This window comes from Coturnix japonica, chromosome 3 (genome assembly GCF_001577835.2).
Source record: "Coturnix japonica isolate 7356 chromosome 3, Coturnix japonica 2.1, whole genome shotgun sequence".
Lineage (NCBI taxonomy): Eukaryota > Metazoa > Chordata > Aves > Galliformes > Phasianidae > Coturnix > Coturnix japonica.
In genome coordinates, this window is record NC_029518.1 from 4,753,367 (window position 1) to 4,769,620 (window position 16,254).

The following is a 16,254-nucleotide window of genomic DNA, read 5'->3' on the forward strand; positions in this document are numbered from 1 at the left end:
TACCACAGCAAAACACTCCTGTGAAGTTCTATATGCTTGGAACTAATAATCTCTGGGCAGAGTAACTACACTATTAGAGCACATAGTTTCAAATGGCAAGTGTGAGGTGAGGACAGAAAAAATATTTTCACAAGAAAGCCATAATACTTTAAGTCCTTGAAAAATTCACAAGTCTAGCTTTCCTGTTGAGCATGAGAAAAATGAAATGAAATATGCGTAGCCTGAAATCACTTCAGACAGTATTCTCTCCTCACACACTGCTGAAGAGGTGGCACACGTAGGAGAGAATGAATAGTTTTCCAACCATTTCCATTACATTTCATACAAAATAAGTAAAACACACGCATCTCTCTTCCTTTTGTTTCATAGCTCTCATTTCCCCACAGTTACTCCCACCAAAAAGGAACTGAAGCAATTAACCTTGATTTGCAACACTTTCTACAGAACGCAAATGTAGAAAGTCATGGACCTTCCCTCATTTGCAACAGATACACAGAAAATAATAAACAGTTAAATTCTTAAATGTAACAAATAACAGGGAACAAAACCAGTTTCCAAAGGGTTTTGTTACAAATGGATCCACAATAGCAATGCAGATGCTAAAGACCAGCAGTGAGAAGGAAAGTCAAACCTGACACAAGCAAGTCTTTTTAGTACTGTGGTGTAAACACAAAAATATACACATGAAAAATGTGAGCGTTATCAGATTATTTAAAAACAAAAAGAAAAAAAATGCAAGTTTTCCAGTTGAAGTTAATTGAAGCTAAACCACAACTCTGCCAGGAAGGAATTTATCTACCAGTCTAAACCCACACACGTTATTTGGGATAAAAAGCTAAATCTTACTCTTTCAAAGCAGTTAAGATCTAAAATGACATCATGTAAACACCAGTACTGGTCTGGAGATCTTGATTATTATTTTTAAATATTCTACCTAAATTTCTCATCTGCAAAGAATATAACACACACCTTGAGACATGCCACTATTTTGTGCTTCTTAACTCCCATTATCGCAAGGTATGTTACAGGTATCACAGAATAGTGAAAAGCCTTTGATATTTTTGGTTTAACATAAGATAGTGAAAACACTGATTAATACCACTGCTACCAAGAGAAGAATAATGATTCAGTTGCACTTATGTCTCAACTTCTGCATTTATGCTTTGAGATAAAATATAAATTACTGTTTTTGATCTGTATTAAGGACAACTTGCACCTCAGCTACGAGACATGCTTTAGTGGCTTGTGGTAGCAACCATAATGGTTGGACTAGATGATCTTGCAGGTCCTTTCCAACCCTGTGATTCTATGATTCTATGAAACAGTCTTCAATTTCAGAAGTGTTTATTAACAAACACATTAAAACTGTATAATTTTCTCTTCAGCAAGTAGGTCTTAGTAACTTTTTAAACAATATAACTGCTATGAACATCTTTAAAAATCCATAAGGTGAAAGACTTGAAAGTCTTATATAGTATTCATCAAACGAATGTCATTAACATTTATTTCAAAGGGAATTTTATATATATCACACACCCTATATATATATATATATATATATATATATATATATATAATTTATTATTTATATATATATACACATAGTGTGTGTGTGTGTATATATATATGTATAGTTTATATATATAACTATATATAATTATGTTGCATAATTATATAATTATTGTACAATTACATTGTATATATATATATATATATATATTCAGACAGCATTTATGTATGGAAAGGTATTTTGTTGCTTTTGTTTGGCTTTAAGACAGATGACAGCAGTACCAACTTCCAGAGGTTTTTCTTATAAAAGGATAGCTCAAATTAGGTCTTCAAATGAATGTATTTAATTTGAAAAGCTGGGGCTCTGCAGTATAAGACCTATAAAGGAAACATGCATCACCTTTTGCACATTAACAATGAAAGTAAAGAACATAATTTCATAAAATGAAAAGTATTACCTTTGGTACATATGGATCCCAGTCAATGTACCCTATGTTGTCAGTGGCCAAGCGAGCAAAAAGATTTACCAGATGCTGAAACAACAGCAGAAAATGGAAACATTCATTAGAATTAATTTTAAACGGATGAACAAAACCCTTCAATCTACTTTATAGACGCAAGATAAAAGCTACCCATAGCACTGTAACATCTACGAAGGGAGATTTCAGTCTGTTAGGACCCACCAAAACTATACTGTATAATACACCTGTAGGAATTCAACCTGCATGAGGTCAACTCATTCTTTTGGACCCTTACAAAGCAGGGAAGAATTACTAACTGTGATCTAAGTTCTGGGTGACGCAGCCTATCAAAATTTACATTTCTTGAAATTTTTCTAATATTATTACTATTTAGTTGAGATATACTCACAGTCCTTCTAAGTCTTAAGAGAGGCAGAATGCATTTGCCAGCATTTTAGATCTTCCTTAACTATTTACTGTTCTACAGCAACTCCAAATGACAGTGGATGAACAACAGAACAATAAAATTAAACTGTATGTCATATGTTTCGTACAGACTTTAGCTTTTACTTGGACATTTTTTTCCCCCTCTAGAGCAGTTTCCACAGAGCAGAAGACTTGTGAACCACACCTTTACTAAACCTCAGGGTCTTTCAAGAAATTGCACTTTAAATAACAATAATAAAATCAGTTGGGTGTAGGAGACTATTCATCTTTGCAAGTAAGGTTTGAAACAAATTGCAGGTGATTTCTATAAGACAGATTTCTCAGCAAACCCACCATAACAAAGCTAAGGCAAAGGAAAAAGAAAAAAGGATTTTTATTATTATTACTATTAAACAGAACAGGCTCTAGCTTGGTGTTTTCAACAACTTCTCTAACAGAAACTTGTTCTCTGCTTTCACAGCCTTTGCCCGGATGATCAGTTGTATCAGTTAATGGAAAGTGTCCTAACAAACATTCTGAAGACAACATACAAATTAGTTCTCCCATACGCAACAATGCGAAAGACAGGTTTGTAAGAACATTGTAGGTTTGGAAAGAAAACCGCAGATATCCAAAAGCCTACTACTTTGCAACAAGGAAAAGGGCCCTGCGCTTCGGTTGTCAGTGCATTACCCAGGTTCTTTACAGTCTTGATTGTAAGTGATACACCATGCCATTTATTAGTACCTGGAGCTGGAGCACCATAACAAGCAATTGCCCGTTCACCTAATGGTGCTTCTTCACCAATGAAAACATTTGGTGAGCTCAAAGGGGATGCTAGCCTATATACAGACATGAAAGAAAACTCAGCTAGCATGTCTCAAAGGACTATTTAGCTTCTACAGGATCCATCCTACTTAAAATGCACTTGCCTATGGCTGATGGCCAGCATGTTTTAAGCTTTGATTTATACATGTCTGTGGCTTGTACAAGCATCAGCTGGCAGGCTAGATAGCAGTATGTGACAATCTTTGAAGACAGTCTTACTGTATGTGTCATGATGGTCTCTTGAGTCCAAAACAGAACTGAAAAGTGCCCTCAGAACAGGGAGTTACAAGGACTACACAAAGAGAGGGAGAGTGCATGTCCAACTCCTACATCCTGATCATGAGAAAGAACAATCATCCATCCCATGTTTTATGAGCTTGTCCAAGAAGGGACAATACTCGTCAGGTGTCCAAGACCTTGATGCTTCCTACCAGTAATTTGAAGCTATAGTGCAGTCAAAAGCAAAGGCCTTGAATAATCCTGCCCACTCAGAGAGATCGACGGAAGTACACAGCTCACCTTTCAAGCCTGAAAGATTAAATAACTTTTGAAAACCACAAATTCAATCCAGGACAGTTGTAACTGCCACAACAGAGAGACAAACCTTACAGCTTCTTAAATGGATTGCATTTGTTTGACACAAGAAAATACTCACAGAAGAAAGAAACCACCCTTCCCATGCACCTCAAAAGCAACTCTTTCTGAAGCTTCCCTTCAAACTTCACATCCAACTCCTGCCAAAGCAAGCTGAGAAAAAGCCAGCAGCAGACAGAGGCTTAAATTGGACTGAACAGTTAAAACACACGTATCTAATGACCTACAACCAAGCCTGATGAAAAGTCTGACCCTGTCCTTAAAAGATGGATGAGACAGAAAAGGAAACACAAAGTAAAAGCTTTGGGGGGAAAAAAAAAAGTAAAATGTTGTGCTTTCTGAGCCAACTGTCAGAAGTCAGCTGAAGAGAGAAAAATACCACAGACAGCTGCTTACTTATGAAAGTGTGTTGATGATTCTTTTCTTAAACTAGTTGACAGAAACAGACCAAATAATGGTTCTAAAAGTACAGGCTGTCATCTTTCTGGCAGAAAGACGAGACAACTGTACTTTCCTAGATAACCATCAGGAAGATGCAGAAGTGTCTATAGACAATGATAAATGGAAGTTGTTCAAGTCTGGAAAATTGTCATTTGTTTGAACAAAGACTGCCTTCCTCTGACTGTGATGAAAACAAACTCAAATTAAGATGACCTATACAGGAGCCTTCTGACACAAAAATTACCAGAGATGGAATGGGCTACAAAGGTTGCATTCCATGGTATTCTGGAAATTAGCTTTCTGCAAAGACACTGAGAAGTCTTCCCTGAATACATAGGCAGGAGATTAGTGAAAGAAGCCAGATGGTCAATGAGCTTATGTTTACACATAACTTGGCACATTGGTAATTTGCCAGGTTTCACTGCAGTAAAGCCAAGGCACAGGTCAGAGGACACCAACAGCACCTAGGCTGCTGGTGGTGTTGTCTAGAGAATGTTTTTCTTTTCATTTCCTAAGTTAATATCTGATCATGAAATGCATATAAAACGGCTGACAGATACAGGGCAGATGATTTTACTTGAAAGATATAGCCTGATGGTGTTCTTGGCCAAGGAGAGAAGAGTTCTTTACTCATCTAAACAACTTATGGGAGTCACTGCAAAGTAGAACAAGAAATTAAATCCTGGGAGATTTCTTTGAAGACAGATAATTGAAGATCAATACAGACCCTAAACATGGACACATGTAATAACAGTAAAGCAATCAGAACAATTTTAGAGTCTGTCATCCTGGATATGAAGCCTGACTTTCCATTTTCGAAACAAAAACATTTTTGCACCCTCACCATGAAACCAAGACTTGCAGTAGTATTTAGGGCACCTCTTTTGAAAGCATCTTTGCCATACAGGTAGTGTGTGGGTTATATGAAAGAAATCAATCAGTGTAGCACAGAAATGGAACACTGTCATCAGTGGTAATAGAGACAAGAACAAGCAGGGAAGCACGCTAAAAACTGATGACCAAAATACTTAAACACAAATCCAAAACAGGGCTGCAAATCAAAAGTTATATTTAAGTTTCTTTGTGCTTCAAAATAAAGGTACCAATTTTAGAGGTAGTAAAGTTGAACTTAAAAGGCATGGAAACATTCTGTGTTAGGCATATACCCGCTTACACTGAGGACAGCAGAATGAGCGTACTGATAAAAGATACTGAAAAAAATTAAGTAAAACACAGAGTGACTGTACATGAGCTGTACATAATTTGCATAACTGAAAGATACCCCATTACTATTCAAAATTAGAGATATGAAGAACATCACAAGTAATAAAAAAAAAATAATCAATACTTACCCCTTCCCACTGGGGAAGATTTTGAACAGAAACCCAAAGGCCTATAAATTCAGAAAACCAAAGTCTGCAAGAGAACATAAAGTAACTTTTACGTTGTGAAAGCAACTCCTCCACTACTTGACATTTATTTCCCATTTTGCCACGTGCTCTCAGAAACTCACCTGCCCTTCTAACTCATTCAAACAAAAAAAAAAAGCGATCAACACAGACATGCCTGTGTCACTGCATCTCCTATTGTATCCTCCCTACCTCCAACCCTGATCCTTATCATCTACTTCAGCTTCATCAATGTATATTGCCATTCTGGCACAGACAAACTGAATGAAAACAAATTCCCTTCATCTCCTTCTAGTTTAAAATCTAGCATTTTCCCCTATTGACTGATGGTTACAATTGTCATTATTTTCTATTCTATTCTGAATTCATCTGAAGCCAAGGATGCAAATCCTCCATGCCAGTCCCTTGCTTAAATTATTCTTGAACTAATTTCCTACAGCAAACTTCTGACTGTCTCACATTTCTACATCTTGATAGCGGATGAAAAACCTCCCCCTCATTCTCAAATTCATAACAGCTGTAACTTCAGCCTATGTGAAAGCCACATCAGAAGCTGCACCAGAGGCGTATTGGTGCTTAGAATTGTGTTATGGTTAATAATATCTACCGTGTTACTATTCTTTCACAGGCAAAATGTACTTAATTCAATTTACTTTGCTTTGCTGTAGATTGTGCGCTTTACTCTTGAGAAGTTAAACTCAGAACAGGCACTAAAATACCCCCAGATTTAGCGGGGGGGCTCAGACAGAAACAAGAAAAACTGAATGAGAAGATCCTGGTAAGTTTAATCTCTACCTTGAAAAACAACCCTGAAAGCACTGTAAACAAATGATGCTCCATTGCAAAAGTGGTTTACCTGAGCGACATGAAATGTCATCCTGTAAGAAACAATCACATGTAACACAACATGTAACAACACCAACAGACATTCAGTTACACTTACTTGAAACCCTTATGGTGAAGTTCAGGAGGAAGGGTAGTAGGCAGAAATAGTTCAAAGTAGGTAATAGCCTTTTGCATGGTAACATCAAAAGGGCACATTAGAGGCCGCCATTCATCTAGCATCTCCGCAGTGGCATCTTCTGGAAAATACCTGAAGAAACCATCCGATATATAGAGAACTGGCTTTAAAGCTGGGAGGAGGGGTACTTGGGGGCACAGCTTGCTTTTTGTTTTAAATATCTGAATTAATTTAGCTATTTGTCATAAATCTTAGTTTTACACTGAGACGGTGGCAATAAATAGGTACTCTTCAACTCCACTTCAACTTCGCAAAATACAGTGTAAGATCAAGGACATCAAAACAAATCATTTTAAGTCTCTACAGCTCTGCAGCTCTCTTAGGCTGCTAGCTAAATTAATTAAACTGGTTCAGGCATATACATTCTTAGCATATGTAACAGCTAAAAAGCTGAAAAACAATGCGGCCTTATCAAGTGATATACTAGCTTAATTAGCTATTAAGGGTTTTTCAGCCAACACTACTAAAAAAAAGCAGTTATAATCTAAGATACCAGCACCTTGTTTAAACATTACAACACAAAACACGTCTGTCGCTTAGTTTTCTGCCTTAAGCAGCCCACGAACCTGAAGTATTGACCATACACAACCTCAATACAACAGAAAAGCCTATGCTCTCCAAATCAAACATCTTAAGGTGAGCTAAAAGAGATAAGGAATGGCTAATAGGGTTCGGTGGGTTGCTCTGTGTTTGTTTTAAACACTCTTCTCTTTTCAAAGTAATATTAACAATATCAGTTTCAGAAGAGTTAGTTCACTTACGGTCTGCAGCTCTTCACAAGCGTTTTTAGAACACTTTCTACAGAACTGAAACAAGAAAGAAAACATCAGGGATACTGTATTATCAGACTTCTAGGACAGCATAAAATAAAGAACTATTTGATGATTCGGCCTCAAGAGTTTAAGATAATGTTGATGCAATTAGATGTCTTCAGTGAACATGCAGTAGCTAATCACCTTTCACACAGTCCAAATAACACAGATTAAAATTGCTTTCCTAGATACTTGTTTCTACTTTTCAGATATCATTATGGTATTCACCAAGTTTTAGCTAACTAGTGAAGAGCTATTACCCTTTCTAAGAAATAACATCCTGCGTTTAAATCCATGAATAACCAGCAAAGCAAAGTAACCCCTCAGGGGAAGTTGCAAATAGGTCCAGAAATAAATTTGAGGATTTTTCAGATAAATAAAAGCAACAGAAGTCATGGAGTTATTAAAATGTAAACACCATATCTGACCTTTTCAATTTGTTTCTTTATTTTTAATGTTTATATTTTTATTTATTTGGTGGTTCTGAGAAAGAGAAGCAAAGCATCTGTAAATCAATAGTTATTTCATTACCTTCCCCTTGTGCTTTAACAGCTGATTTTGAAGTGTTTTACTCACAGTAGGAGAACACATTCTAGAACTACGACAGCATTTTAACATAGATTGTCACAGGATGCCAAGCCATTAAAAAATAAAGGATTAAGGAAATAAACTTTAGAATAAACTAAAAAAAAAACACCAAGGGAGGCAGAGAGAAGAGACCACAGAAACTATAAGGCTGTTCATTTCCACATTTGCCAGCTCCACCACTTACTACAAGACTAACTCAAGACTAAACTGCACTTTTATCAAAGATCATTCCCTGAGCTCAAGTTCAGGCAGAGATTCTTACATATTTCAGATCCATTTGTGTATCCTTAGAAATAAAAATTCTATAGAAAAAAAACCTGCTTTCTTTAGATCACCACCAAAGGAAAAAAAAAAAAAAAAAGCGCTACAGAAATGCTATTTGGATCAGAACAAAGATGATACAAGTTTATCATCTTTAGAATCTGACCAGAGATCAGTTTAGATGAGTCATTTCAGGACACACCAATACAGAGCATGCACACATGCTCTTTCTAGTCTTACACATGTTAAACTGATCCCGAACAAGGCAGGTGAAACATCAAAGAATGAACCACTCCTAGAGCAACCTGTGTGGACACTAGGAAGGTGTGCACACACAACTTCCTCTTACACTTCAACATCAAGTGCAAGTCAACAAAAGCCCACCCAGCCCTAATGACATTGCTTCAGTTCAAGAAGCACTACAGAAGTTGCAAAATACTGCATGTTTTATCCACCAGTGATGAAGTAAATGGTATCTGACAGAACAAAAACTGAGTTTACTAACAGCTTCTAAAACACAAAGGAAAATGTCTAACCATTCAATAAACAAAAATAAGACAGAATTCATAAAGATTCTAGTTCAAAGTGAATACTGTTCTTGAAAGAGTAAGGAAATGGGCAATGGTTGTTCCAAGAGCAGATAAAGCATGAACCAGGAACATTCCTTAAGAGCATTAAAGAGCAATACAATAATTGGTTGTGTGGCAAAACAAGTATTCCTATACTATTGCATTCTACTGAAGTAAACTATTATTGTGATGAATCAGAGGACTAAAGAATTTTAAAATACAAATTCTGATGGATGGAGATCAACAAATCTTTCAAGTTCACAAGTTTTAAGTCCAATTTGAGCATGCGAAAGAAAGCAAAGGAGTAAAGACTGGGAAGACTTCCCTTTGCCTGTCTTCTGATATCAGATTCAGAAAGAAGACAGAAAAACAAACCAATAATAAAACCCTAGCAAGATATTTCTTTAGAGGTGGAAGCTTCCATCTAAGATACAGTGAAACCACTGGCTGACAACAGAAAACATCTTACAAAAGTCCAGTTGAATGACTACTAGTTAGAGAAGACAGAAAAGCTCTAACTGGGGAGAACAAGACATTGCTAGTTCCTGTTTTCATTATCACTTTGAACCAGCTTTCTCTAATCTATTAGCAGTGCCTTCTGTTCCACTCGTTAGACTTTTTACGCAACCATTACTATAGAACTGCTCAAATACCCACAATTATTGCACTAGCAAATTGCTGTGTGCTGCTGCACCACTAACCTCAGCTGGGGACTAAGTGAGCACAGCAGCAAACAACTGCATACGTAAACCACACTGGACTGGATCAGCAGCACACCAAAGGTATCTGTTATTAATCAGCACTACTGTTCATTTAGTGAGATAAAAAGTCTTCTCAGCCCTCTGCTTTAGCTCCTCCTTATTACCTGAAAGGTTATCACATTATTATACCACACCACGTGGATTTATCAATAATCATTATGGCTCTATGTGATTATCTCATTTAGCAAGGACATAATTGTTTAAATTTGTAAGCCTACGTTTCCTGCCTTTTCAAAGAGAAACATGTTTCACTTAATACAACATTCAAACTGACACGCTGACTCCTACACGATCAAAAAGCCGTAAAAGCACCATTTTCAATTTCTCAAGACAGATTCAGGCATTAAGGGGCATACTAACCCTGCAGCGGACACTCCAGTATGAGAGTTTAAGACAATGAAAAGAGCAGCCAGATAGAGTTTCCCAAGTGGCATTACTGCAGCGAGTTTCCAGCTACGTTGGCCCCAAATCAGTATCTTATTCAATTAACACAACTAAAAACTTCTTCTAAAGAAAACCAAACCAAAAAAATACACCAATCCAAACCACTGCGATGCTAAAGTCTCTCTCTGACGACTACTTCGCTTCCACTTAGATCCCCTTAAAAACTATTTCTGAATTTCTGTATATGCTAAATCTGCTTGTGATGTTTTTATTGCAAAATTCCTAGCAGACCCTACCAACACAGGAGCTTTGTCTCACACTTTACAATGACAAGGTCATTGCCGAGTATGTTTTCCAGAATCTATTAGCTCACTGCCAAAGCACTTTCCATGATTTCATGGTTTTTAATAGCAAAGTAGACCCGCATGGTGACATGCACTCCTGCACAAATGCTCATTTACCCAGTTTCAGTCACTGAAATGATTCAGATGTAAAATTCATTGTTCATTTGACCCTTAAAGTATATATGCTGGTTAAATTAGTTAGCATATAGCCACTTGATCAGCCACTTCACACACACTATCTTATTTCCCAATTAGAAACGTTTACATACAGTGCGACATTCTCATACACAGTGGTGTAATGTTAACATTCAGTTTTCCAATACATTATTTACACAGAAATTACACCTGTGTGACAAGTGTTACAGTCTAACAGAACATGCAGAGGATTACACATCGGCCAGAGCTGAACAAAAAAAGTCATTCTTACCACCTATGTAATACATTAAGCACAAATGTTTTAGGTGAAGACATGCCTGGTCGATATGAACTGAATGTAAAAAAAGAATAAATAAAATTAAGACAGTAGTTAAATTATCAGCTATGTATCAAATTAACTCAGCTTTTAAAAAATCTCTCTTGACCTCCACCAAAAAAGATACCCTTCAAAGTTGGCTTAAACAAAATGAAAAAGCACCGTATGAGAACAAATCGCACTGCATATGAAGTGTGATAGGTACTGCTATTAATAAAAGCCAGGTGTTTCAGACAGACCATCCAAACAGCTCTTTGGCCCAGCTTCACCTTCCTTCCCCTCTACGCAGAAGCCTCCCTGCCACCACACCAGCCTCTCACACAGTAAATGAGCAGCGACCAGTCAACACCCCCACGGACAGTTAAAGCAGGTGCTGGCATATGCATGAAATGATCCAACTGGAAAAGGCTCTGCTCCTTTTTCACTTGCAAGTGGTATCTACAATTAGCAAAATAATGCAACTTTGTTAGATAGTTCACTTAGCAAATCTATTTTCCCGGCTACACAGCCAGTAGACAAATTCAGCGCTAAAGCTCTGTAACAAATTACAAAGCTACATGAACTTTCTGCTTGTGTCACGTATCAGCAATAGGATCTTGCATTTAGCAAAAGGAATCCGTGATAAGACTTCAATATTCACAGGAAGAAAGTCATTTTTAAAGTAATTAAGGACTTCCGTTCTCTTTTACGTGAAGTTTCAGTTCCAATAAGCTAAATTATCTATGTAATATCTTTTGTAATTTACAGAGCAGGACCTCCTCTAATTGATATTGTGACAAAACCTCATGTTGGCAACCTGACAGACAGGGAGGGGCTGGCAGCTCAAGCAAAGCAAAAATAAAGTTTGTGTTTTTATAATCTGTAAACCATTTCTAAGGCTCTTAACTGCACTGAAAACTGATTTATCTATATAATATCGCCACTCTGAATGCGTGTGTTTACTCCCTACAGAAGGCATCTCACTCTTCTCATACACATTCTGATTTACATCCAGAGCACAGACACAGGGAACGCTTACAGTGCATATATTTAAGAAAAACACCACTTTTTATTCTCCCACATCCTTACTGTGTTAACACATGGAACAGTAGCCCTACATACATAACCTACATACTATGTAAAATGTCAGCGTTAAATCTGTTAAGCTGTGGGTTGTCATCTCAAAGCAAGTTGGAGACCCCCCGCTTCAGAATACTTAGTGGTGAACCCGATTACCTTCAGAAGAGAGAGCATAACAAACACAAGTTATTGGCAGAAGGATGCACACGATTTAGCCAAGTCTTACACACAGCTACCAAAATACATATATCAAATTATAGATAGCAAAGAAGATTTTAACTGTATTTTCAAACATTACAGGTTCTTATTGCTGGTCAAACATCTCAAAATGCAGACTTACTTAGGAAACCAATTTAATCCAAGATGTTCCGTTTTGGAGTATAATATCCTTTCCAACATTTCGCAAAGCGGTCTCCACGGTAACTCCAAATCATCCCTGGACAACAGTTCTTTTTTCCTAATAAAAGAAATACAGCACTTTAGGATTGAACATCTACACCGAGCTCACACCAGAACACCCCGAGCAGGAACGCTGCTCTGAATCACGCTTATCTTCAGCATTTGGCACACGCTGCAGGAAGGTCAGGCAACAAAAAAAACAAGGCACACATCATTTCTGCATGAACTCAGGCTGTCAAGATCTTCAGCAAGAGTCTGACTAAGTGAAATAAACATTACTGAGCTGTGAGACAGCCTTCACCTTTTCCCTATCTGGGATTCAACATTAACACTTAGCTCTCTGATGTTTGCTCTTTCATAATATGCAACACTGTCCTCCCTTTACCCACACAACCACCAGTATGGCTTTGAAAGGGGCACAGTGCTCATGTAATGCAAACTCTTTTAAAGCAAGATGATCTGTACAGAGAAGGTGAAGTGGAACAACCTCCAGTAGCTACATACACTGAAGTACATAACATGAAGCAAATGAATTGGATCAACTACTTAGAGAAGAAAATTTCAGTAGTCAGCACGATTCTGTACTTACTTTAACAGGTTTATCAACAGGCGTGCGAAACCTTGCATCATGCTGATCTCCAGCTTCGGGATTGTTACCAACTCATACAACAATTTGATAAAAAGCACATGATCTTCTTTGCTAAATTTTCTCCCATACAGCCGGATATACCTAAAAATAAACCACAATATGAGTAAGCAATAGTCCCAAGCATGTTCATTTCATCTAAGAGCTGAGCCAGCTCCTGCTATTCAACAAAATAAAGTAAAACCCACCTTGCATATCTAACCAACAAGTGCATAATCAAAATATTCCATGGGAATATTTTGACAATTGAAATCAACTATGGAAAGAAAAAAAAGCAACCAGAATTGTAGAGACTGTTATTTACATCTGATTAGCTGAGAAGGGTCGTAAACACAGTGCAGCTAAACAAGCAGCCGTACCACCTGCAAGGACAGCAAGAACAACAGGATGCCCTGTGATGGTGAGAAACTAGCCATGGTTTTGTGAACTCAGCAAGGGAGTAACTTTCAGGACGATAACAACAAGTTGCAAAGATACTTGGGGATGGTATGTAATTGGGAACCAATGATGAGCTCCACTTTTGCAATATGTATGAGCTAATTATCCGTATTATAAAGGTACACGCAGCCAAGGAATAAACGAGATTAGCTGATCATATGTCAATGACAGGTGTGGTCGTTTGCTTTTCTCCCATCGTTCTACAACAGTCAGGAAGACAAGGCAATCATGTACCTGTAAGGCACAAACCTGGAAGAATTAGGAAATACTACTAAGTGGCATTTCTAATTACTACAGGATCCTCTGCACTCATAATTTGTGTTGCTTCTCCTATGGGCAAAACTGGAATTTAACCAATGTTGGTTTAGTGAGCCTAAAGCCAATTTTACAACATGAAAGAGTTATATAAAAACAGAAGCGTGCTAAAAAGCAGTTACAGATCAAAAGCATGATTTGTTTTCAAACTAATGAGGTAGAAGAAACATTGGTAGACAAAACACACAAGATATAAACTGTTAAACAGCCAGAGGAGGAGCTTATTGGTTGTTCTGGTTTAAGATTCAGTAGAAACAAATCAGCCCAAGCTCTGAGTGCACAGTGGCCAAGCTTTAAGGCTCTGCTCTGGTAATGCGAAGAATGCCAGCCCTCGCAGTACTTATTTGGTATGTGGGACAGCACATCACACAACACAGCGCTGGAACTGCTGCAGAAAAAGGTTATGGAGGAAACAATGCTGAAAGGGACTTGCTGAACAGACTACTTGGGTAGTACACTCACAATAATCTTCAGAGGGACAACCATAAGCAGACACTGATCTAAGAACAAAAAAAGTTAACTGCCTCAGATACTGAATTTGTTTTCCAAAACTGACTCCTCCAACACCATAAAATGTCGTTGATTACCAGGTCTGTTTTACTTTTAAATGCATCACACTCCTCTGCAAACACCGAGGCCTCACCAAAGTGGCAGTGGGAAGCTGCCTAGATGAGAAGTAAAGTTCATCTCCCTGAATAACACACACCCAGCACTCAGGTCACAAGGTGCCACAGGAGCACATGAGGTTTGGATTCAACAGCTTGAGGACTTTATTCTACTCCACCACTTCCTCATTCCTCAATTTAAAACTCTCTCGCCTCCCAAGCCACCCTCAGCTAATAATCTCACCCAAAGGCTGTTTCCTTGAATAGATACGTTCATGGAAAAAAAAAAATCCCCTTGCTCTTGCCTTTCTCGTTCCCCTTCCTCCATTCATCCACCTCTGCTTTCCTTAGAACACACAGTGGGACAGCAGCAAGGCTTGGGCAAACCAACAACCACTGGTTTTCAAAGATGGAATAAAGCCTAGACAGAACTTCTCGCTTCTCTTCTTCTTCCCTGTTGATTTCATCAGGGGATTTGCCTTAAATGAACACTGCTCTCATTCATGTTCAACACAGAAGGAAACAAGTGAAAGAGAAGCAAACTGTGTCCTCCACCACAGGCCCTTCAATCATGTGGATGAGAAACACCACCCACCTACACAGCAACTACCAGCAGCTGAACACACTTCTTACTCATGTAGAACTGCAAACACAGAGAGTCCAACTTTCTTTCCCCTCCTTCGCCATCCCTTACTTCCCTTCATCAAGGACATAATTCAGTGTGATGACCAAATCTCCAAACAATTCCCCTACAGGAACGTACTTCTCTTACAGCGTGTGTCTGATAAGTAACCCCTAAAAGGCTCATTTCACCATGGAACGGAGGCTTCTGAAATCAAGCTCAGCCTCTAACAACTTCCACGTTGTTGCCTTTCAATCATGACACACACATCTCCAGACATTTGGCAACAGCAGTTCTACTACACCAAATGCTGTTTAATTAAGAAACCGAGGACAAAAAAATGCAAAGAAATGTACAGAACAGAAAGATGTCACTTCGCTGAATAACTTGGTGCCAAACTGCTCCCACAGCTACCTGCAAAAAGAAAGTGATTCAGAACTGAAAATTCTCTTTGCAGTTCCATCCTTCCTTCACTGAGCACAAGGTCTCTGTAAGGAAACCAACCAACCAACCCAAAACTCAACTCCACCCCCCTCTATAGATATTAAGTGCCCAACCTCTCGCTCCACAACTACAATAGGCCTATTTTTAGGATATGAACTCTCGTATCAAGTGGACATCCTAAATTATCCTAGAAGTTGGCTGCCCTACTGGAGTTAAAATTACCTTCACTTATGAAGCTGAATAGAGCTCTCTTGAATTCCTAGCTATCTGCTTTCACTTTCTAACACATAGGACAGCATTATGATTGGCCTAAAACTCAGGATTTGGCAAACTGCATTGAAAACAATAACTCACGCTCACTGAAACCACTCAAATCAGTTGCTATGTGCACATACAGTGTACACATACCACTACATACCCAAAAGGAAGGCTTATATTTTTCTGTTAATGATGGAAGAGAAACAGCTAGGGGAAAAAATAATTACATTGTGACAGCAATTAAAATACTTCAGCAGGTCCCACTGAGAGGCCGCCATCCCCAAAGCAGCTGAGATACATTTTCTCATACCTCGCACCTAAATGTCATCTTGTAACAGACAAACACACAGAATGCCAAAGCCAGGAACAGAAGCCCTGACCCTCAGCTCTAAAAAAATCCACCCTCACCTACTGGAGCAGAAAGCACAGGACAATACTTGTGTGCTTTTCAGGCTGCAAAGTCAACTGAATGTGCTTAATTGCTCATACTGCACACACATGCACATCTACAGGCTATGCCCTAAAAGAAAACCTACAGTTTCAACACTAGACATAAAGAAGCGAATAAAATTGAAATAGCAATCTACT

General features: G+C 38.1%; 1 protein-coding gene across 2 annotated transcripts in view; it reads right to left on the reverse strand.

Annotated features, from left to right (window-relative positions):
• PSME4 (proteasome activator subunit 4) overlaps window positions 1-16,254 on the reverse strand; it is a 55,983-nt gene that overhangs the window by 37,642 nt on the left and 2,087 nt on the right. The window contains exons 2-8 of one of the 2 annotated variants that reach the window (XM_015856744.2): window positions 12,928-13,068; window positions 12,280-12,396; window positions 10,836-10,895; window positions 7,451-7,495; window positions 6,612-6,761; window positions 5,612-5,675; window positions 1,968-2,042 (exon numbers count right to left, since the gene is read on the reverse strand). In XM_015856744.2, the coding sequence (XP_015712230.1) occupies window positions 1,968-2,042; window positions 5,612-5,675; window positions 6,612-6,761; window positions 7,451-7,495; window positions 10,836-10,895; window positions 12,280-12,396; window positions 12,928-13,068 (652 nt within the window). The remainder of the gene's footprint in view (window positions 1-1,967; window positions 2,043-5,611; window positions 5,676-6,611; window positions 6,762-7,450; window positions 7,496-10,835; window positions 10,896-12,279; window positions 12,397-12,927; window positions 13,069-16,254) is intronic. The other variant, XM_015856743.2, reaches the window with a different exon arrangement.